The 24,812-nt window shown below is 32.8% G+C and overlaps 2 protein-coding genes across 3 annotated transcripts in view; one reads left to right on the plus strand and one right to left on the minus strand.

Moving 5' to 3' along the window:
* Positions 1-24,812, plus strand: part of LOC114325598 (sialin) — a 110,178-nt gene that overhangs the window by 12,934 nt on the left and 72,432 nt on the right. The window lies entirely within an intron of this gene.
* On the minus strand, positions 214-23,812 carry LOC114325620 (ubiquitin-conjugating enzyme E2-22 kDa). 2 transcript variants are annotated; one of them, XM_028273726.2, is made up of 6 exons: positions 23,640-23,794; positions 23,457-23,573; positions 19,257-19,409; positions 16,150-16,232; positions 4,047-4,210; positions 214-454 (listed from the first exon to the last, which is right to left on the minus strand). In XM_028273726.2, exons 2-6 carry the CDS (start codon positions 23,517-23,519, stop codon positions 318-320), a joined length of 600 nt encoding a protein of 199 aa, XP_028129527.1. In that variant the 5' UTR covers positions 23,520-23,573; positions 23,640-23,794; the 3' UTR covers positions 214-317. The 2 variants fall into 2 exon arrangements, with proteins under 2 accessions (XP_028129527.1, XP_028129526.1); XM_028273725.2 differs by having other exon boundaries at positions 23,457-23,812.

The following is a 24,812-nucleotide window of genomic DNA, read 5'->3' on the forward strand; positions in this document are numbered from 1 at the left end:
AGGCGGTGCATTCTTCTTCCAATCTCCCCAAAGGTCGGTTATCTTGAAATTCCCTTCATTTACAATTTTTGCAGAATCTAGAGGGTTTTTTCTTGAACGAAGCCTACTGATCTCTCAGTCGGTGATACCAACATGGGAACGCAGCACAGAATCGGCGTTAAATTTTCTGTACTCCCTTACAAGGGCATGCAAGGGGGTAATAAAAAGAACGTACAGAGACAAATTAGAATATATTACAAAGAAAATGAAAATAAATTGAAAAATTTAAAAACTAATAATTATCGCTGACCGTAATTAACGCAAATTAAGGTGATTTACTAATTGAATAACTGTTCCGTGGCCATTTCTAAATCCCAATTATAAGATGACAACGACACTCTGGCTTTGTGTTCTTCTATTCCCATATCTATAAGTCGTCTAATTTTTTCATCACAATCGCTAATTACACAAGGACCTGGAAATATAAAAAGAATTTAATAAAGTTTATGATTTTTAGTGGTATCCCATATAATCTTAGGATTTTCCACATCTGTACCCTATTTACACTGTCGAAGGCCTTTTCAAATTCGATACAACTTACATCTGTATCTTTATTCCATTCATTTGTTTCTAAGGGTGTAAAAAATGTGGTCAATGGAGGAGTGTTCGGCACGGAAGCCTGCTTGGTTGCTTCTCGTCTTTTTTATCTAGTTCCAGCTTCAATCTTTCCAATATGATTTTGGGTTAACACTTTGGTAATTCTTCGTCAGTCCAATTTATTCAAATAAAAGTAACATTTCTATTGATGACTCAATATCTGCTTTTATTATAGGTCTTAGGCCCACATATAAAATTATTATTTATAACCACACCGTTGAAACTTTTTGTACTTGTTATTTGGGTGGAGTCGGACAAATTTGGAGCTTAGCGCATTATGGCAGTGGGGCGTTTGTCAAGCGGTCACGAATTTGTCAATTTTATGCAAGAAAAAAATTTATAACCACATTGGTCATTTTATTTTAATCAATGCATACAGCTCTACGTCATGATTTTTTAAATGTTGTACTTAGTGTGTGTACCAATTTTTAGCTAAATCGATTCAAAAATAACCAAGAAAAACTGTATTAATTTTTTTTTGACAATACCTCCTCGTCGATAACCTAAAAGAATTAAGTTTTCTGTTATAGAACAGAAAACTTAATTCTTTTAGGTTATCGACGAGGAGGTATTGTCACTTTTGGCGGAAAAATGGTTGTGAAGATAAGGGATGCACGAACCCAGCATAGTTTAAAAGTATAGTTTATTAATAAAAATTAAATTTTTTGTCCGACTTTCAATTTGCCCCAATATTTTTGTCGGACAATTAGATTTTTTGATTTAGAATATAATTACATATAACCTCCTATTTTTGTCGGATTTTTTTTAATTCGAGAAAAAAACTACAGAACGATGTTTGTCATTGTTCAAGGTGTATGTACACAAATTATTAGATCACAATTTTTCCAAAATTTTCCCTCTTGTTGGAAACTTTTTTTGGAAAATTTTGGGTACAGGTCTACGTCATGCCCTTTTAAATATTGTACTTATTGTGTGTACCAATTTTTAGCTAAATCGATTCAAAAGTAACCGAGAAAAACTGCTTTAAATTTTTTTTACAATAGCTCCTCGTCGATAGCCTAAAAGAATTAAGTTTTCTGTTGGTTTGCACCAACATTTTTGTCAGACAATTACATTTTTTGTTTAAAAATATAATTACTTGTAACCTACTACTTTTGTCGGAAAAATGGTTGTGAAGATAAGGGCTTGCACGAACAAAGCATAGTTTAAAAGTATAGTTTACTAATAAAAATTAAATTTTTTGTCCCACTGTCGATTTGCCCCAATATTGTTGTCCGACAATTAGATTTTTTGATTTAGAATATAATTACTTATAACCTCCTATTTTTGTCGGAAAAATGGTTGTAAATAAAAACATTTCAGGAAATTGACATCTTCGGCGCATCCGACTGCGCATATGCCCCGTGAAAATTGTCCGATAAGATTACCACATTATTGTAAAAAGGTTTTATGGTAGATTCAGTTAAAATTATCCATGTGGTAATAAATTTATTTTTTTCATAAATTTGACATATTTAGCGTGTCCGACGCGTCATATGCCCCACTATTTTTGTCCAACAAAATTGTTTTCGCTGTTTATATGATGAAAACCATTGATTAAAATAAAATGACCAATGTGGTTATAAATTTTTTTCTTGCACAAAATTGACAACTTCGTCACCGCTTGACAGACAAACGCCCCACTACCATAATGCGCTAAGCTCCAAATTTGTCCGACTCCACCCAAATAACAAGTACAAAAAGTTTCAACGGTGTGGTAATAAATAATAATTTTATATGTGGGCCCAAGACCTATTAAGTCAATGGGCATATTATCGATTCCAGCGGCTTTGGTATTGTTTAGATGTTTTAGTGTGTTTCTCCAATATTAACTTTTAGCTCTGATGATTTTATTTCATCTCCCGACTTGTGTTATTACGTGTTTAGCATACATATATTTCTTGGAGATATTTCTTTCATCTCTGTATTATTTCTTTCTCAGTTTTGATTGTTTCGTTGTTTATCCTTTACTTCTCGTATATTTCTTTGTGCATTTTCTGTTAGATTTCGTATGATTTTGTATTGTGCTCGTAAGTCGTTTTCTTGCGCTGCTTTCTCTGATATATTTATTATATCATTTATATAGTTTCTTTTATCTTTTCTGGCTTGTTTTTTAAATTCTGCTTGTCTTTTTTACCTTGTATGTCCTTACAAGTGCCATTTTTTCTTCCGGTCCTTCCCTTTGTCGGATTTCTTTTTATGTTTTTTTTCTTCTATTCGTTGTAGAGTATCTTTAGTTATCCATTTTTTATTTTATCTTCTTTTCAACCCGATTGTTGATGTATCTTTAAAATACCTCCATGTTTCTTGAACTGACTTTCCAGTCTGTTGTAATTCAGTTTGGTTAATTGCGAGTTTCTCAATGAATTTACTTCTTACACTTTCTTGTTTTAGGGCATCGACGTTGTACTTGTTTCTTTTGTTGGTTTTTATCTATGGATAATTTCATTCTTAGTTTCGCTCTGACTAGCACGTGGTCTGACCCCACATCAGCACCTCTTAAGCTCCTGACATCTTGCAACCAGCTTCTGCATTTATATTCAATTTTTATGTGCCCTATGTGATTCTTGTACCTCCGTCCTGGTGATTTAAATGTTTCCGTAAGTATCTGCTTATGTTTAAATAACCTTCCACCTATTACAAGTTCATTTTGTTCGCAAATTTCGATTAATCGATTTCCATTGTCGTTTCTGTCCCCTATTTCCTTTCTCATCACTTGTTCATGTAGTGTATTATCATTGCCTATTTTAGTATAAAGGTCTCCGATTATTTTTTCAATATCTCTTCTATATTTATTATTAATCCTATTATGCGGTATTCTTAAAATTCGCCTTCTTTTCTTCTTCGTTTTTATTTGTAGTAGCATATACATTTACTACTATTATGTGATAGTAACTTGCCTTCAGTCTCGCCCAAATAATCCTTTTGGGCTAGCCAAATATGTCCCTTTTTGTGTCTATTTCGTGTTTATCTTGCTCAATTCCTTTTTCTTTGGCATGTCAGTCATTATTTGTGTTTTTATTTGTGTGTTTTCATCTTCTGTTAGCTTTTTGTGCTTCCCTGGGGTTCTTCTAGCTGGTACTGTATTTATCCATCTATTTATCAATTTATTATAATATTTTACTTTAACACTTTACCCTTTTTTATTTCTTTGTTGAAGACTTATTTTCTGTATTTGTAATTCTTCTTTTGTTATGTCATGATTTATAATATACTTTGTATATGTCTTTTATGTGTTTTAGTTTAGCTTTCTTTTGCATGACACCAATCTCTCTCTTTCTCTCTGTAGTTCCATCCCCCCTTGTGAAGTATTGGGCGCTATTGCGTTTCTTGGCTGACTGGCCGGGTCAATGCAATATGACAACAATCTAACTACTCGCAATTCTACAAAAATAAAAAATATGAATTACCTCCCGCATAAGCATGTGTCCAATGTTTTGCTGTTAAAGTAAACATTTCGAGATTCTCCTTATATTGCCTAGCGACTACAGCATCTTGAGGATCGTCCGGTTCGGCGGCAGATAGTAGAGCTTGTAAAGACAACAAAACGGTGCGTAAGGTCATAGCAGCAGCCCTAAACAGAATATCAACGTTTGTACTCAAATATTAAATAATATATCGCAACAAAAACTTCATAAAACTCAAAAATATAAAATATCTGCAACGATTCAAATCAAATAACGAAGGTGAGAAAATTGCTCACGTTGAAACATGTAAAAAAATAGCAGCAGTCCAAAAGAGACTATCAACGTTTGCATTCAAATATTAAATAGCAAATCCCAACAAAACCCTTATTAAACGGAAAAACATATCTGCAACAGTACACGTCAAATAGAGAAGATGAGAAAATTGCTACTAGCAATTTTTGCTGGAGAAGATCGGCTAGAAAATCATGGCTTGAAAGAATACAAAATGACCAAATCAGAAATATAATGGGAGTCAAGTCAACCATTATAGACGAAATTCAAAGGAGGCAACTGATCTGGTATGGCCATGAAAGAATGGACGACGACAGACTGCCAAAACACATTCTAAAATGGACGCCAAGGGAAAGAAGGAAGAGAGGAAGGCCGAAACAATCATGGCGAATGGAACGACCGACGAAGCTGGAAACTGGAAACCGGAACGCTATAAATAACCGGGATAATAATAATAGAAAATTGCTCAATTTGCTGAAAAAATGATTAATAAAAACATTAGCAAAAAGTGGATTTAAAATTTTTGGCAAAACTCTGTAAATCCGTGTTGTAAAGCTATGAAACTACAGTGGGTTTATTAGTCCAGAGAAATAAAATTTTTCCCGTGACACATCCCCTTCCAGGCCGAAACCAAATTTTTGAAGATATTCTTCTTTAGCGACGAATCGATTGAGGGTAAAATTGTACATTTACCGCGCGCCTGCGCACACTGCCAGTATGTAGTTCATTGCTAATCTTTCAAGATAGGTATGTATAATATGTATCTGTAACCGTGCAAATAAGTCATTAAAAGAATATATTAGTGGTTTTAGGAAATGTATTATTTATTATAATTCTTATTGTGTTTTTGGATTAATAAAATATTATGTAAGCATAACATTTTTACACTATATGTCGCCGTGTTGTGTAATTATATCCGAAACTTACATGTTTATTTCAAGTGCCTCGATGGAGTAATTAGAAATGCGTTAGCACTGAGATTGGAAGGTTGCTGGTTCAATTCCCGCCCGATTCATATTTTTTTTTATTTTTGGTTGTTTTAATAAAATTTTTTTGAAAGTGGTAGATAAGAAAGTTAGTTTGATTTTTAAATAAAATACAAATAACCTTTTTAAGTATATTTACTTCGTTTAAATTACCTATTATATAATAGAAGAATATCTTCTTACGTGCGTACATAGTACACACACATTCTTTTTTTTGAGTAGTATGAACATCTATATTAATAACCTGTATGTATCCTGCAGGCGATTTTGATGATACACATAGTTATAAACAAATGAAGATCAAAAAATGGTAAAAGTGAAGCATCCCAAACAAATTTGAGAATAAGAAACTCATAAATCATAAAAAAACTTCAATATGGCGTTCGCTGAATAAGTCTATCCTTATTTGTTGCTTATAAAATTGCAAAATAAGTCATAAATTTTGAGATTTTATAAATGTTCATAACTTACGTAAAAATTGGGTTAGAACCTTATTATTACACGGAATGCTGAGACTTCATGTGCTTAAATTATATTTTAAATTTCAAAGCAATTGGTCAAATAGTTTAAAAGTTATTTAATTTGTTTATCCCAAATTCATTTTTTTTGCAACACTATATGTCAAAAAATTATGAGGTTGTAGTAATACTTCGAGCAGTTTATGAAAGAAGAACATTTATACTATTAACTTAATTAAAAAAATGACAAAAAGTAATTTTAAACAGAGTAAAATTATTTTGCAAAAACATGTCGATTTTTTGCTTACTTATAAACAATTAGAATAACTTTTTAATCGTCACCCGCAGAAAAATTATTTTTTCATATTTAGAAAAACTGAATTTTTATAAACATTTAGAAAGAAAAACAAGTGTCCTAGGACAATTGGGGACGAAGTTAGCCCCCCCTTTTTTAATTCACATGTTTTTGCAAAATAATTTTGCAATATTTAGAATTATTTTTTGTCATTTTTTTTAAATTAAATTAATAGTGTAAATCTTCTTCTTTCATAAACTATCCAAAGTATTACTGTAACTTCATCATTTTCTGACTTATAGTGTTGCAAAAAAAAATAATTTGGGAAAAACAAATTAAATAACTTTTTAAGTATTTAGTCCTGTCGCCAGTGGGGGTACAACGGCCTCCTTAATTCAGATGGACTTACTTAAGTTTTTTTTATGTATTTTGACCCGTAGAACACGAATTTTTTGGGTAACAGTCGATCCGGATGTCGATAAGATTGTTATAAACAAAGAACTTGAGGAATCACATAACAGCGATTTTTTGCAAAACAAAACTTTTTTTGTATTGTTTGGGTCATTCTAAGCAAAAAATGTTTTTACAAGTTTTTTCGTAGGATACATAGTTTTCGACATAAACGCGGTTGAACTTTCAAAAAATCGAAAAATTGCAATTTTTGAACCCGAATAACTTTTGATTGAAAAATAAAATAGCAATTCTGCTTATCGCATTTGAAAGTTCATGTCAAATTCTATCGGTTTGGAATACTTTCATTGCTAAAAATTAATTTTTTTATTGTTAAACAAAGCTATAAACACATAGTGATTGAATAATGTTTTCAATGCATTTTTCATTTGAAATAGAACGAGTAGGCGCGCATACATACAATTTCTACGTATATTACGTACATTAAAACGCATGCATTGGGCACGGGAAACACTATGTGTTTATGGCTTTGTTTAACAAATAAAAACTTAATTTTTAGCAATGCGAATAATCAAAACCGATATAATTTGACTTGAACTTTCAAATGCAGTAAGCAGAATTGCTATTTTATTTTTTAATCAAAAGATACTCGGGTTCAAAAATTGCACTTTTTCGTTTTTTTGAAAGTTCAACCGCGTTTATCTCGATACCTATGCATCCTACGAAAAAATTTGTAAGATCATTTTTTGCTGAGAATCGCCCAAAAAATACAAAAAAATGTTTTGTTTTGCGAAGAATCGCTGTTATGTGATTCCTCAAGTTCTTTGTTTATAACAATCTTATCGACATGCGGATCGACTGTTACCCAAAAAATTCGTGCTCTACGGGTCAAAATACATAAAAAAAACTTAGGTAAGTCCATCTGAATTAAGGAGGCAGTTGTACTCCCCCTGGCGACAGGACTAATTTGACCAATTGCTTTGAAATTTAGGGTATGATTTAAGCACCAGAAGTCTCAGCATTCCGTGCAATAAGAAGGTTCTAAGTTAGTTAATTTTTACATAAGTTATGAATATTTATAAAAACTCAAAATTTATGATTTATTTTGCAATTTTCTAAACAACCAATAAGAATATACATATTCAGCGAATGCCATATTGAAGTTTTTTATACGATTTATGAGTTTCTTACTCTCAAATTTGTTTAAAATGTTTAACTTTTTGGTAATACACGAAAAAAGCGAAAATTTAGGGTTTTTGATCTTCATTTGTTTATAACTATGTATATCATCAAAATCGGCTGCAGGAAACATACCGGGTGGTGAATTGGAATACGGGCCATAGGAAACTCAATGTAAAATTCTAAACTGTTGAATTCCTGCTTCCCTAATTATTTTACATCAAAAGTCATAAGAAACTATTTGTAGAGGATTGAAATCAGTATTGAAAACAACTGTTAAAATTGTTCTACGAACAATAATTATTAAAAATTTTGTAAAAATATAATACAATTTTCAGAGTAATACGTCAAAGTTAGGCCACACACAGTACAATAATGTGTATAACCCGTTGTCCTAGGTGAGCGACGGAAAACGACGCGACGCGCTGCGATGCGATGCGATACGATGCGACCAGTACTTCACGCGACGTGTGGCTTATGTAGCCTCGCATCGCGTCGCCTTCCATCGCTCAACCTAGGACAAACGTGACGATGTCAATTCCTCCCTATTCTTCAGTATGGGGAGTATACGGCAGTATTACTAGAAAATTCATATTCTAAATACTTAGTTTTAAAAAAATTTCATAAATGAAGATGAAAGACAACAAACACCATATAAATATTTAGAGCAAAATTTTGGAGAATTTCATCATTTATATTCGAAATTAAGAAATCATCCACGTTGGTTTAAAGAGTATACTTTCGATTGTATATTATTGCAGCTGTTAAACCCAGTTTCAACTGTCAATAAGTAAGTTTCAAAAACCAATTTCTATTGAAGAGATGCTGTTACTGACTTTAAGATATGTCACATTACGTGCGTCGTGTCTCGTCGCGAACAAAACAAGTTCGCACTTCGTCGCGTCTTGTCGTAGACTGATTAACCCGAAAACGTAGGCCATACACAAATACAACCATTACTTGATATTTTCGCGTCGCGTCGCGTTGTCGCGTTTGTCGTTCACCTAGGACAACGGGTTAGGTTGCATTTGGTGACAATGAAGTTATTATATTAACAATTTGAACTGTCAATGTTTTATTTTTATTTTATCATTTATTGTTTAAAACACAATAAAGTTGATAAGATACCCTCAGTTAAGGTGATACAGTAGCGATCAACAGGTAGCCAAAACGCGTTCCAAGATTGCGGCTATGATTTTGAATATTTTTTTCGAGATATTTGGCACACGTATTCGTAATATAATAAAATATGGCGGTGCAGAGCCCAATTTGAAAAATATATTAATATGTGGAAATAACTCTGTAATTAAATACAATATTAAAAAAACTAGCCAGTACCGCCAGTAAGAAGAACAAAAAAATACACTTTCTTCAAATAAACTTTTTTATCCGATGCCTAGATTTTGTGTCATTTTGGAACTACTAATGAAATAAAAAATATTAGTAGTTCCGAAATTACACAAAATCTAGGCATCGGATAAAAAAGTTTATTTGAAGAAAGTGTATTTTTTTGTTCTTCTTAATGGCAGTATAGGCTCGTTTTTTTAATATTGTATTTAATTACAGAGTAATTTCCACATATTAATATATTTTTCAAATTGGGCTCTGTACCGCCATTCTTTATTATATTAAGAATACGTGTGCCAAATATCTCGAAAAAATATTCAAAATTACAGCCGCAATCTTGGAACGCGTTTTCGCTACCTGTTGATCGCTACTGTTTCCTCTTAAGGAGAATTTATTAATAATAAAGATATTTTCTTCAGTGAATAGTGTACGCACTGTCAGTTAAATAATAACGTGTGGTCTAACATGCCCACACATACCTACTGCGGTAAATACATCATATTTTTCAAAATTTTGGAATGTGTTTACATCGTAGAACAATTGTAACTTTTGTTTTTAATACATATTTCAATCCTCTACAAATAAGTTTTCATGACTCTTGATGTAAAATAATTGGGGAAGCAGAAATTCAACAATTTAGAATTTTACATTGAGTTTCCGATGGCCCGTTTTACGATTCACCACCCTGTACAGGTTATTATTATAGATGTCCATACTACTCAAAAAATTTGGTTTCGGCCTGGAGGGGGTTGTGTCGTCAACAGGATATTTTTTTCCTTAGTTCTCTGAACTATATGGGGACGATTGCGTATCCTGTGCCAGAGTTTTTGAGTGGTCAAACATTTTTTGGAGGAAGGGAGGATGTTGGAGATGACCACTACCCCGGGCGACTTCAAAATGTTGATTGTTTTCTTCGATATACACGATGCAGTTTACATGAAATGAATACGAAAAGATCAGACAGTTGATAAATATTAATATTTAGAGGTTTTACAAAGACGCTTGAGGAAACATCTGCGATAAGCCCGAAATATAAACTTCAAAATTATCCACCATGACGCGCAAAAATCAGTTCACAGTCATTGAGTCCCCACAATATCGTGATATGATTCACCTGATACTTGTATGCTATTATTAGAAATAACATTTATAACCCTAAAGATTTGTAATCACTGCATGACCTAGCAACCTCAATACAAACAAAACCGATAATGATTAGTGATTAAGAGTACCTACACTATTTTTTAATTTAAAATAATTGCAATCAACAAAATTAAAAAATAGTATGTTTGGCCATTCTATGGCAAGTCTAAAAGAAGGAGAACTATTTATATTTTAAGATTATTTATATTTATATATTTGAAAAGAAAAAAATTCTAACAAATATGAAATAATATAAAAAATATACAGGGTGTTTGGTAAAGAATGGGCCATAGCTTAACCTTAGATTTCTGAGGTAATAGGTCGATTTAAGCTAACTTATCTTATAGTCCATGTGGTGAGACCGCTCCCGCCTGGAAAAATTTCTGATTCGGTTTCTTTGTGGATTCCTATTCAAAAATGTCCCCTTTAAACAAATCTGAAGGGTGCCGGGCGAAATTTTTGGGCAGAAATTGTTTAAACAATTTTTTTAAACAAATACAAAAGATCACGTTTTTTTGCTCCGGAACATACATTTTTAAGTTTTGTGGGTAATTCTAAACAATAAAGGTATCTTGTAAATTTTCTCAAAAATTGATAGTTTTCAAGTTATAAGCGATTCAAAATCTGAAGAATGCGAAAATACGCATTTTCGAGGCCTAAAAACTCATATTTAAATTAGTATTTTTGAGGTTGCCAGATACTTAAATTGAAGTTTAGGCATTCAGCTTCAAAATTCTGAAGAGTGGTTGCGTCTAACCTTAACTTATACCGTTGTTTTTTAATTGTTAAATATGCGTGTTTATCCGCTTTTTTTGCTGGTGCGGCGAGCTCTATTTCAAAAATCTCCTATTTTCCTCAGAAAAATATTGTTTCTATATTCTTTAGAATATTCTAAATAAAATAAGTTTCTTGACATTTTTCTCAAAAGTTAACAGTTTTAAAGTTATAAACGATTTAAAATCCAAAAATGCGTTTTTTGGCATTTTTCGGATTTAAAATCGCTTATAACTTTAAAACTATTAATTTTTGAGAAAAATGTCAAGAAACTTATTTTATTTAGAATATTCTAAAGAATATAGAAACAATATTTTTCGGAGGAAAATAGGAGATTTTTGAAATAGAGCTCGCCGCACCGGCAAAAAAATCGGATAAACACGCATATTTAACAATTAAAAAAGAACGGTATAAATTAAGGTTAGACGCAACCACTCTTCAGAATCTTGAAGCTGAATGTTTATTCTTCAATTTAAGTATCTGGCAACCTCAAAAATACTAATTTAAATATTTTTCAGATTTTGAATCGCCTATAACTCGAAAACTATCAATTTTTGAGAAAATTTATACAAGATACCTTTATTGTTTAGAATTACCCACAAAACTTAAAAATATATGTTCCGGGGCAAAAAAAGTGATCTTTTGTATTTGTTTAAAAAAATTGTTTAAACAATTTCTGCCCAAAAATTCCGCCCGGTACCCTTCAGATTTGTTTAAAGGGGACATTTTTGAATAGGAATCCACAAAGAAACCGAATCAGAAATTTCTTCAGACGGGAGTGGTCTCACCACATGGACTCATCATCATTCTCGTTGCCTTTTCCCTATGCGGGGTCGGCTTCCCTAATTGCATTTCTCCACACAATTCTATCTTGGGTCATATCAATATTAATCCCCTTTACCAACATGTCCTGCCTAATCGTCTCCCCCCACGTCTTCTTTGGTCTTCCTCTCCTACTCCCTCCAGGAATCTGCACTTCAGCTATTCTTCGTATTGAATGATTAACGTCTCGACGTTGAACATGACCAAACCATCTCAACCTATGCTCTCTCATTTTGGCATCAATTGGTGCCACACTTAGACTTCCCCTAATATACTCATTTTTAATTCTATCCTTTCTTGTCACTCCACTCATCCATCTAAGCATTCTCATCTCCGCCACATGCATTCGTTGTTCTTCTTTCTTTTTCACGGCCCAACATTCAGTTCCGTACATCATATCCGGTCTTATGGCTGTATGATAGAATTTTCCTTTCAGCTTCATTGGAACTTTTTTGTCACACAACACACCACTCGCTTCCTTCCACTTCATCCATCCAGCCCTAATTCTAGTGCATGCATCTCCATCTATTTCTCCATTACTCTGTAATACCGATCCCAGGTACTTAAAACTATTGCTTTTTACAATCAGTTCGCCATCCAAAGATACCATTTTATTTGTAGTAACTCCATCTTTAAATGAACATTCCAAATACTCTGTCTTTGTCCTACTAAGTTTTAAACCTTTTTCCTCCAGAGCTCGTGTCCACTGTTCCAGTTTTTGTTCTAAGTCTCTTTCACTATTTCCTACTAACACGACATCATCAGCATACATTAAGCACCATGGAATGTTACCCTGTAGTTTCGCTGTTATCTGGTCCAAAACTAATGAGAATAAATACGGACTAAGCACAGAGCCTTGGTGCAATCCTACTTTCACATGAAATTTATCAGTCTCTCCCACACCTGTCCTAACACTAGTCGTTACTCCCTCATACATATCCCTCACAATCTTTACATATGCACCAAGGACTCCTTTATTATTGAGTGCCCACCACAGAATCTCTCGAGGAACTCTATCACATGCCTTCTCAAGATCAATGAATACCATATGAGCGTTTGTTTCTTTACTCCTGTATTTTTCCATCAACTGCCTTATAATGAAAATTGCGTCTGTTGTTGATCTGCCCTGCATAAAGCCAAATTGATTCTCGGATATGTCGGTCTCTTTACGTATCCGTCTATCAATTACTCTCTCCCATATTTTCATGGTGTGGCTAAGCAGTTTTATAGCCCTGTAGTTTGTACACTGCTGTACAAAACACATGGACTATTAGTACGAAAGTTGATAATAACCGAAATACAGGGTGTCAAAGTTAAACTTTTATTTTATTTATTCTTGGAATATTTCCCAACAGGTATGGGATAATAACACGAAATTTGGTAAGTGGGGATTTTTTTGGACAAGAAATCTAAATTCGCCACCAAAAATGATGTATCATCCAGAGGGCGCCACATACGCCTTTCAGCGCTCATTTAACAGGTTTAATTTTTTTTATTACTCACTCTATATACATTTTGAATCAAAACTTTTATTCTCTTAATATTTTTACCTAAAAAGGTATACTAGATTCATCTCGCTAAACTCAACCGTTTTCGAGAAAAACGCATTTTAAATATGCGAGGCAACATAATTTTTTGCATAATATCATTGTAGTTACACCCGAAAAAGAGCTTAAAACCATAAAAAATTACAAAAATGTATCGCAAATTTCTTTAAATGGAATTTGCGATACAATGAATTATATGCAAAAAATTATGTTGTATCGCAGATTTAAAATGCGTTTATATCGAACACAGTTGAGTTTAGCAAGATGAATGCAGTATATCTTTTTTAAGTATAAATATTAAGAGAATAAAAGTTTTGATTCAAAAAGTATGTAGAGTAGGGGATAAAAAAAACTGAACGTATTAAATCAACGCTGAAAGATGTATGTGGCGCCCTCTGGGTAATACATCATTTTTTGGTGGCGAATTTAGATTTTTCATCTCAAAAAACTCCCGCTTACCAAATTTCGTGTTGTTATCCCATGACTGTCAGGAAATATTTAAGAATAAATAAATAAAAAGTTTAACTTTGACACCCTGTATTTCAGTTATTATCAACTTTCGTACTAAGGTAAGTTAGCTTAAATCGACCAATTTTAAGATCAGGAATGTAAGGTTAAGCTATGGCCCATTCTGTACCAAACACCCTGTATAAATAAGAATATGAAAAATGTTGCAAAATAAAGTTAAAAAAGAATTAATAAAAGATCTGACAAGTCTATTTTTCACATGGGAATATGTATATTATTCACATAGATTACTTAACAAAAGGTGCAGAAATAACTGGAGTTTACTATGAAGCTTCATTATACTGTTTTTTACTGATATGAGAAAAACATCTTGCTTTGTCTTGTAAAATAATTCACTTCTATCAAGACAACACATTCACACAAAAAGAGGATGTTACACAGTGAAAATTACACCAATTGTGGTATGAATTTATTGATCATCCACTATATTCGCCAGATTTAACACCTTATGACTATTTTTCTTCTTAAACGCAAATAAAAATAACTAATAAAAATAGCTAATAAAATAAAAATAGCTTTGAAGACAATGTTTTGCAACACATGATGAAGCCATGGATGAAACTTTTGAAGAGAAGCATATTTACTTCTTAAAAGGAAAATAAAGGAAAATAGCACATGTATGGACAGCATATGAAGCTCTTAATAACATATTAAGGAGACGAGTAGACAGATGAAACTTAACAATGGTCTTCCACAGGGTTCTGTCCTTGCCCCTTTACTTTTCAGCCTCTATATTGCTGACATGCCTGAAACCGAATCTCGGAAGTTTGGATATGCTGACGACTGGACCCTTGCAACAAGCCACCAATCTTTAGAAACTACAGAAATCACTCTCACGAATGACTTATCCATCCTCAGCGAATACCTTAAGAAATGGAGACTACAGCCAAGTACTACAAAAACTGAAGTATCAGCTTTTCATCTAAACAACAAGTTGGCAAACAGAGAATTGCGAGTGTATTTTAATAACAAGCTGTTAAAACACGTTAAAATACCCGAAATACCTTGGGGTTACTCTAGACAGAACGCTCACATTCAGAGAACACCTGACGAAAACAGCAGCAAAATTGAAAACACTCAACAATATAATACAGAAACTCTGCGGCACTACATGGGGGTCCACAGCATCAACATTAAGATCCTCTGCTCTTGGCCTGATATATCCGGTGGCAGAATACTGTGCTCCAGTGTGGCTAAATAGCAGGCATACCCACCTGGTCGACACCCAACTAAACCGTACTATGCGTATGATAACAGGCACAATTAAGCGCACCCCTACAATGTGGCTACCTACCCTAGTAATATAGCACCACCCAACCTACGCCGCGAACATGCATTGGTTAAAGAATATAATAAAATAATTGACAGTCGCCAGCTTCTAGTCCACAACGACATCCCCGATATTCTTGGAAACCGTCTCCGATCCAGGTTACCCCCTCTACAATCTGCTCAAGCGCTGCAGCAATCCAACTTTGACTTAAATACCCGATGGAGAGAAGATTGGGAAAGTAGGACAGATCCGCATTACCATAGTCTACCGGACATCATAGGGAAACCTGGCGAATTTGAACGTCCCCATAAGATTTGGGCAGCCCTTAATCGAATTCGAACAAACTGTGGAAGATGCGCCGACTCCCTCCACAGATGGGGTAAACTCCCCTCGCCTTCTTGTGACTGCGGTGCTGCAAGACAGACGATCAGTCACATTGTTCAGGACTGCCCACGCAGAGCATACACAGGCGACCCTATAGACTTTGTAATGGCAACCGAAGGGTCAATCGAATATATAAAAGGATTGGACATCTGTTTGTGATGCATTGTATAATGCATAAATCTAAATATATTCTGTGATATACTTAAGCCATACGCTAAATAAAATAAAATAACATATTTAAGGACAGTAACATGTTGATTAATCTAAAGCAGAAAGTCAACCATTGTGTTCTGTCAGTAATGACCTACGGTGCATAAACACAGTCCCTAACAAAAAACAATGCTTCAAAACTAAGAGTAGCACAAAGAAGAATGGAGCGTTCAATTATAGGAGTAACAATAAAAGACAAGATCACAAACAATGATTACAGATGTTGTGGAGAGAGGTTGCAGTATAGGCAAGTTAACTGAATGGAGACCAAAAACAGATAAACGAAACAGAGGAAGACCTCCTACACAGTGGCAAGATAATCTGCGAAAGATGATGAAAAATTGGATCCACACTGCACAGGACATGCAATCTGGATACAAACAGGGGAAGCATATGTCTTGCAATTGACTTAAAATGTGTCGATAATGATATTATATTTAATTCAATTTATATGCACTTACCATTGGTCTTTTAAAATATCTAAACATATAGCTCCTGTAACGGAGGATATATTTGGATGCCATATTCGTGTAATAAACCTAACCTAAAAAGAAACAAAGATATAGACAATTCTATTTGAAGTTGTACCATTGTTTATATAGTAATAGTTGGTCAACCTAACGAGTAAATTTGTTTGATTCTAATTGAGACAGTCACCAGAGGTCACCACCATTTCTGCCAATGTTGCAATGTCAGGCGCAACTAGGATAAATCCGAAATGCATAGACCAACTCAAATGCATATTAAGAAAAATAAATATATGGAAGAATATATTTGGAAATTGAATTAATGATGTCATGCTACTATACATTATACACATAATAGCATGACACCATTATTTCAATTTCTAAATTATATTCTTCCATATATTTATTTTTCTTAACCTTTTAACTGCCAACGTTCCCATTTTGGGAACACCTATTAAAACATTTTTTTAGGATTGTTTATGAAATTATTTTTGTAAATCGCACTACATAATGTTTTATAAAGGTAAGGGGCTTGCTAGTTTATCAAAAAATTTTACTTAGATTTGGGTTCATTTTCTCAAAAAAAGTAAAAAGCACAAAAATTCAATTTTTTGATTCGTTTTACGGTTTTTGTCATCAAGTCAGCAAAAACTATTCTATTGCTATTATTATTTCAAGTAAGGTAGCCAATTGACTACCTTAGTAAATAGTTTATACTGCGCTTGAATTCTTTCATTACTTTTTGAAAAAAATTGTCGGAATTCGCCATGTCCCAAAATGGGAACGTTGGCATCATTGAGTACCTAATATACCCTAATAAATTATAATGTCGTTTCTGTTAGCTCGTAAATTTTCAAGGGCAATAACGATTAGTGCATTCGCCTTTCAAGTGATAATAGGAATTTAGGAATAACAAACAGTCGATCAGAGCTGTTCAAGAAGAACACATGTGTACGGGATACTTTGGAAGATGTGGAAACCTCAATATCCTCTAACATTGATGTTGTAATACTTCCTCCCACTTCAGGAGACCGAGATATTATTGATAAAGACAAGGACACTCCTGAGGACCAGATTTTGGACGTGGTTGACATGCCAATAGAGGTTCCTGGAGAGGTAGAAATTCATGATGGTGATGCCGAATCAGATGACGAAGAAGAATCAGTTGGAAGTCAAGCATTACAAAAATGGAGGAAATCTGAAAAAGTGGCAATCCAGCAAGAAGCCCAAGATCCACCTAAAGTAGGAGCCGAGCATATGGGTAAAACGGAGTTTGAAATTTTCTCTTTGTTTTTTACTCCAGAAATTATTAGTTTTATACGTAATTAAAGCGAAACTTACGCTCGAAGGAATCAAAATTTTCATAATTTTACAGTTTCTGATGAAGATATTCGTCAGTTTATTGGCTTGCTCCTGATTAGCGGATATCATCATCTACCCGACGAAAATGACTACTGGTCAACAGCGAATGACATGCAGGCTCCAAACTTTGCAAAAACAATAATAAGCCGTGAAAAATTCAGAATAATAAAAAGATATCTTCACGTTTGCGACAACTCTAATTTAGCTCACTCAAAAGTAGCTAAAGTTTTACCACTTTTCGAAAAATTAAAAATTAATATTCAGCAGTTTGGAGTTTTTCATAAACATGTAAGCATTGATGAATCAATGGTTCCATATCATGGCCATCACTCAGCTAAAATGTTTATACAAAATAAACCAATTAGATTCGAATTCAAACTATGGATGCTCTGTGGAAATGATGGATATCCATATAACTTTGATATTTACTGTGGAAAATCGGGAAATGTTCACACTCTTTTAGGAACTCGAGTTGTAAATAATATGTTAGAAATTCTGCAAAATGAGAACAGCCATGTTATATATTTCGATAATTTTTTTTACCAGCTACTCCCTTCTGAAATTTTTATCAGAAAACGGTATACGGGCTTGTGGTACAATTCGAGAAAATAGGATCAACAAATGTCCTTTAGTTTCATCCTCAACCATCAAAAAACATGATCGAGGAACCTATGATTACAAATCAGATGGCGATGTTATTTGTGTCAAATGGAATGACAATTCTTCTGTAATAGTCGCAAGTAATCATTTTGTAGTAACCCCTGTTCAGAATACCACCAGAAGAGTGAAGTCTGAACATAAAAAAGATGTAACTCAACCAAATTTGATAAGACAATATGATAAGATATTGATAAGACAATATAACATTGGAATGGATGGTGTTGGCCTTTTTGATCATTTAGCTGCTTCTTATCGTCCCCGACTTAGATCAAAAAAATGGTGGTGGAACTTGTTTGCTCATGGATTGAATTTGGCGGTTGTGGCAGCTTTTCGCTTTTTTCAACATGTGAATGCAAATATAACACACCTTGAGTTTCGCAGAAACGTTGCTCTAGCACTTGTAAAAGCAGGTTCATCTGCCCCTGTTCTAAGCGACATAAAATTTGACGGGATAAATCACATTCCCGAAGGCATTAACCAAGGGCGTTGTGTTGTCTGCTCTAAAAATACTAGACTTCAGTGCAGTAAGTGTGAAAAGCGACTTCATAAAAATAAAATGTTTCGACCAATTTCATACACCTAATAAATAATTGTTTTATATTTTATTTTATTTTTACTTATTTTAGACATTTGTGCTAATAATAAACCTTTTTTCAAACAGTTACGTATTATATTTTTAGAAAATACATAATACCTTACATGCCAACGTTCCCAAAATGGGAACAACATGATGAAGACAAAATACAGCAGCAATATTTTTTTTACTTCAAAAGCTATTAAAATATGTCAAAATCAAAAGACCTTTTACATATTATCCGTTTATTCCAAATATTTCGTATAGCCGCCATTAAAAGGTTAATATGTATGCAAGTTGGTGTGTTACGAATAGGGTCGTATCCAACTTGGTGTCGATGCATTTTGTATTTATCGTAGTTACGCGTGACATTGCAACCCTGACAGATATGGTGGTGACATCTGGTGACTGTCTCAAGTAGAATCAAACAAATTTACTCGTTAGGTTGACCAACTATTACTATATAAACAATGGCTCTGTACAATATACTAAAAAGCTACTTTACCTTTGGGGGATTGAATGGATAAGTTTCTGGAACCCTAATTTCTAATACAAAGTTGCCTCCTTCATAGGGGGTATCTGGAGGCCCTGCTATTTCACCTCGTAATTCAGTGTAACTGTCATTCAATAGTTCTACTCTAATAGCACATTTTGCAACCTAAAACAATTAAAGATATCAAAATAATTTCTGTAAAACAGAGAGTAAAGCTCATTTTAAATAATTTGCTTCTAAGACGCTATTTTACTACAAGGTTTTATGATAAGTGTGGTAAATTCTTGTTAATTACATATACTCATGGACAAAATATTCTTCTTTTTCTTTTGGCATGATAACCCTGGATGCGTCATTGCCTGTCTGGCTATGTCCATTCAGATCTTTCTTGGGCCCTTCTCCTCTATTGTCTTATATTCATGGTTTTCAGGTCGTCTTCCACGTCATCCAACCATCTCGTCCTGGCCCTTACTCTTTTGGGTTCCATTGTAATATTTTCTTTATTGTTTTTGCATCTTCTTGTCTCTGGACATGTCCCAGCCATGACAGTCTTTGACTCTGACTCTTCACAAATCATACAATATCATACCCTTCATCCAATACCTTCTTCATGTGCTGCATTCCTCTTGTACTGGGTCATAATACTCTTCTCAGTATCCTTCTCTCAAATGCCTGGAGTTGGGCTTCATCTACTTTCGTCATTATCCAGGTTTCACAACTATAGGTTACTACGGGTCTAATAGTCCAGGAACCGAAGCTTTTTACCTTGAATTTTTTACTGAATGGATCGATTTGAATGAAAATTTGAGAATAAGTAATGGATAGTCCAAGGATCAAAATCTATATGACGCCGAAAGGCGCTTTTACCATGGGGGTGGTTGCCACCCCCTCTTGAGGGTGGAAATTTTTTATTATATTTTGAGCGCAAAAGTTGATAAAACATTCATTTTAAGCAAAAAATGTTCTATAAATTGTTTTGATACAATTAATATTTTTCGATTTATTCGCTATCGAAAGTGTTAGTTTTATATCGAAAAAATCAATGTTTTTCGATATCACACTCATTTACGATTCACTCAATTTTTGCCCTAGAAAACTTTTTTCAAACCAAGTTCTTGGGAATGAAATAACCTACAATTTCATTTTTAAACATTTTTTCGTATCTCTAATGATAATATTTCTATTCTGAAGAAAATGGCATTTTTTTACCAAACTAAAAAAATTCGTTATTCGCTTTCAACTCCAGTTTTTTAAAAACTAATCATTCTAAGCCAGTCAAACTTCAGGAATCTATTACTAATACATAAATAAAGAAGTATGAATAAGGCCAATGACTAAAAACACAGCTTCCTTACATTATTAAGCTTCCAATTGGATTTCTCTTTTTTTTTTCAACAAAATATATTGATTTGTTAACCGTAACTTTTTATTTTTGATCCTAGAAAGTTTGGTAAAAAAGAATTTTGTAGGTTTCTACAAGATATATAAGGCTATTAATATTAAATCCTTTTAAAATCCTGAGTCGCAAAGAATGTGACTGTAAAAGGATGGGTATAGGAGGTTTTGCATGTTATTACAATTTTTAATTGTCAATAGCTCACTCAGTTTTTGCCATAGAAAAAATTTTTGCTAACCCCGTTAGATTTACATATTTTTTCGTATCTCTAATGCTGATCTTTCTATTCTGAAGAAAAGGGCATTTTTTACTAAACTACAAAAAATCGTTATTTGCTTTTAACTCCATTTTTTTAAAAACTAATAATTCTAAGCCGGTCAAATCTCTAGAACCTAATAATAATACATAAATATAGAAAACCAAATAAGGTCAATGACTAATTTTAATCAGGGTGGTAATTAGGGGGAACTTTCCGATCACTTTTTCACTGAAAAAAAAATAGGGACTGACATTTTCATAAGTCACTTAATTTTTGAGCTAGAGACTTTTTTTAATTTCTGTAGATAGATATTTTTAAATGCTTTAAATTAGTTTGAACAAGTGATCCTCGAAAAATGAACAGTTTTTCCGTCTTTTCAGTTTGAAACTACAATATTTAGCATTTGATGAAGAAGAGCTAACCTATAATAAAGTATAGCTCGATTACTATTGATCTTAAAGAAAATAAAAAAAAGCTGTTTTGTTTATTTTTTCAAAAGGTACATTTTTGTTAAGCAAAGTTGTTTTGATAAAACGAAAACTTTTTGAGTTATTAGCAAAAAACTGATTAAAAACATTGATTTTTTCGATATAAAACTAACACTTTTGATAGCGAATAAATCGAAAACTATTAATTTTATCAAAAAAATGTATAGAACGTTTTTTGATTAGAATGAATGTTTTTACCAACTTTTGCGGTCAAAATGAAATAAAAAATTTCCACCCCCGAGATGGGATGGCAACCACCCCCATGGTAAAAGCGCCTTTTGGCCTCATATAGATTTTGATCCTTGGACTATCCACTACTTATTCTCAAATTTTCAAGCAAATCGATCCATTCTGTAAAAATTGCGAGGTTTTGTCCTATTTTAAGCTTCATTACTTGGACTATAAGCAATGTTCTGTAGCGAAATTAATGCAAGTCTTTCCAGTGGGAATTGTATATACTATGCTAAAAAAAGATTGATGACATTGAAATTATTAAAATGGACAAATATATATAATATTTTAAGTGGTCTCTCATATTCACATATGAGATCAGAATTCAGTTCTGGAAGCATGATTGACGAAACTTTATCTACAAGAGTTGTCAAATAGTATGCCAGTTGTAACCTGATACAGAGCATTTGTTTTGGTGGTGGCTGCATAAAGCTATTTAGCAGCATGGCTTGGGATGGACATACTGAACTTGTGGAGGTGATTAGGTGAATGACAGCTTACATGTTTATTGAAAACATTTTAGAAAATCATGTTTCACTATTTGCCAACCATATTGAATATGACAGATCCATGCTAATGCATGATAACGTACATCCTCATGGGAACGCTAGAATAGTGAATGCTTACCTTGACAAGATTCAATCTAAAATATTAGGTATACATACTGGCCAGCATATACCCATCTCAGATTTAAATCTTATCGAGCATTTGTATGATACTTTAAAATGTCACATTATGAGAAGAAGGCCTGTTCCTATGACACAGGAAGAACTAAGAATTGCAGCACAAGAATATTCCATATTTTTGTTCATGCACGAATGTACCAACTTAGATACTACAGTCGAACCCTCTTATTAGAATACTGGTTTAAGGAATAGAAATTTGAGGTCCCTAAACGTTTATGAGTCACCAATGATCGGTTATTAGAATAACCCGGTTATAGGAATACTTTGGCTTGGCACATAGGCTATTCCAATAAGAGAGTTTGACTGTATATATCTATTAACATCTGTCCACTCTCTTACATTATTTAGCTAAGAGTAGTGTGTTTTTTCCTCAATAAACATATTTTAGGTGACAGCTTTTTTACGATTCTAAAACTGTTGTTGTTCAATCAAATCATACTATATTTATGGACCTCGGAGGTAAACTACACTATGTCAACATGGTGTTGTTTTGAATAAGTTCCTTTAATCCACTTATTTTATTGGATTATACAAACTGGTTATATTACTATTACCTATCATTAAAATATGGTAATATTATGGTCTTTCAACCAATTATGCGATATATCAGATTTTTATTAACATCCTAAGTGCTCTAAACTTTGTTGCAAACACACACAAAACACAGTTGCTCGAAATGACATAGTGTACTTTACCTCCGAGGTCCAGATTTGTTAATTCACTGAATTGGAATGTTTCAAAGGCTTCTTATGTAGTTTTTAACAAAATATACGTCCCATTTTCTTAGTTTCTTTTACTTAAACATGAATACACCCATCACATAGCGACCAAAAAGTCAAATTAGTCTTTTCGATACTTGAAAGACAAAGGAGTTGATGTAAGATCACAAATAAATGGAACACTATGTAAAATTACTTCCAGAATCACCGAAAGACCATGAGAAACAGTTATGAACTATATATTTTCACATCTTTTAAATTACATAGACATTATGTTACCCCCTACCCTCAAGTAAATCATAAACATCCTAGAGCTGGATGACTTTCAAAGTATGTAATGGGAATACATAAAAACCTGTAAGACCTATATAAAATTATAAATATTAAGTAGAAAAATGGTAGAAATATGAATAAAATGATAAAAGGTTCTAACCTCTTCGCTTTTTATTACTTCTTTGAATTCTCGTTTAATTCTCTGAGCAGCAATATTCGCCATTATATAGATAAATTAAAAATACGGACAACTAACTTGTACACGAACGGAAATAATCTAAAATCAGATTTGATTAATAATATGGAATTTTGAAAAATTACTGCATTATTTTTATATTTTTACACTTCAATTTTATGTTCATTAGTCTTCTTCTTTCCTTTTATTCCTTGTTTGTTCATTGAGTCGTAAAATGTCAAACTGTCCAATGTTCAATTATGACGTGAAGTAAGATGAAAAATTATCGAAGAAAATAGCAAAGTACATAGGTACGAATATATAATTAGTGAAATCTTATTAATTCAATAGCATTGAGAACTAAAAATTTTGTTTGTTTATATACGCATAATTTTATAATAATTCTCAATAAATTTGTTGGACTAAAAATGGCGACCGTTCTTTAGCCATCTATGTTCTATTACTTGTACTACGCAACTATTGATCATTTTTTAAATTTAAAATTCAATAATTTATTTATCAACGGATATTCTATATGAAATTTATTCAAGTTGTTAAAACCATGATACTATAAATAACAAATGTTATTTATAGTATCATGGTTAAAACAATATTAAATGTAACTTTATAAATACGCATAATTTATATCTTCTTAATAAATTTGCTGGACTAAAAATGGCGACCGATCTTTAGCACTCTATGTTTTGTTATTTGTACTACGCCACTATTGATTTTTTAAAGTTTAATATAAAATTTAATAATTTATTTATCAACGGATATTCTATATGAAATTTATTAAAGCTGTTAAAACGATGATCACTTTAAACAATAAAATTATATTCGTTATTAAAATCTTTAATTATTTATTTCAAATATGTTATGTAGGTAATTGCATATAGCTACATAAGAAGATGAGACAAACAAAATCAAGTTGTTATCGATATATATTTGTTTAATTTAGTTTTAGAAAAGTTAAATTGAACACATTTTAACGAGATAAAACATCATCATATAGCCATTATCGTCCACTGCTGAACATAGGCCTCCTCTAAGCAGTGCCGCGCCAGGACGTGGTAGCGCCTGTGTGCAAAACATTTAATGGCACCCAAAATGAACAATTATTTTATTGTAACAAAAAAAAAATAACTAAAAATTCTTACACATGCAACAGGAAAATAAAGTAAGTTAGAATAATTAAGGAATAATAAATCTTCGGCATAACAGCATAAAAAACTAAAAATAGGTAATGTCGGAAAAATGAAAGATTGCCCATGAAAGTTCACATCAATCACTTATTTTCTATTTGTTGTCTTTTTCTATAAAAAACGTTTGTTATTTATA

Source organism: Diabrotica virgifera, chromosome 9 (genome assembly GCF_917563875.1).
Source record: "Diabrotica virgifera virgifera chromosome 9, PGI_DIABVI_V3a".
NCBI lineage: Eukaryota > Metazoa > Arthropoda > Insecta > Coleoptera > Chrysomelidae > Diabrotica > Diabrotica virgifera.

Excerpts from the sequence above, each read along its gene's own strand:
- LOC114325620 (XM_028273725.2), bottom strand. The coding sequence starts at position 23,519 with ATGGCGAATATTGCTGCTCAGAGAATTAAACGAGAATTCAAAGAAGTA. Across the intron at positions 4,211-16,149 it reads GATATTTTAAAAGACCAATG|GGCTGCTGCTATGACCTTAC; the intron begins GTAAGTGCATAT and ends TATTCTGTTTAG. Across the intron at positions 455-4,046 it reads GACACATGCTTATGCGGGAG|GTCCTTGTGTAATTAGCGAT; the intron begins GTAATTCATATT and ends TTATATTTCCAG.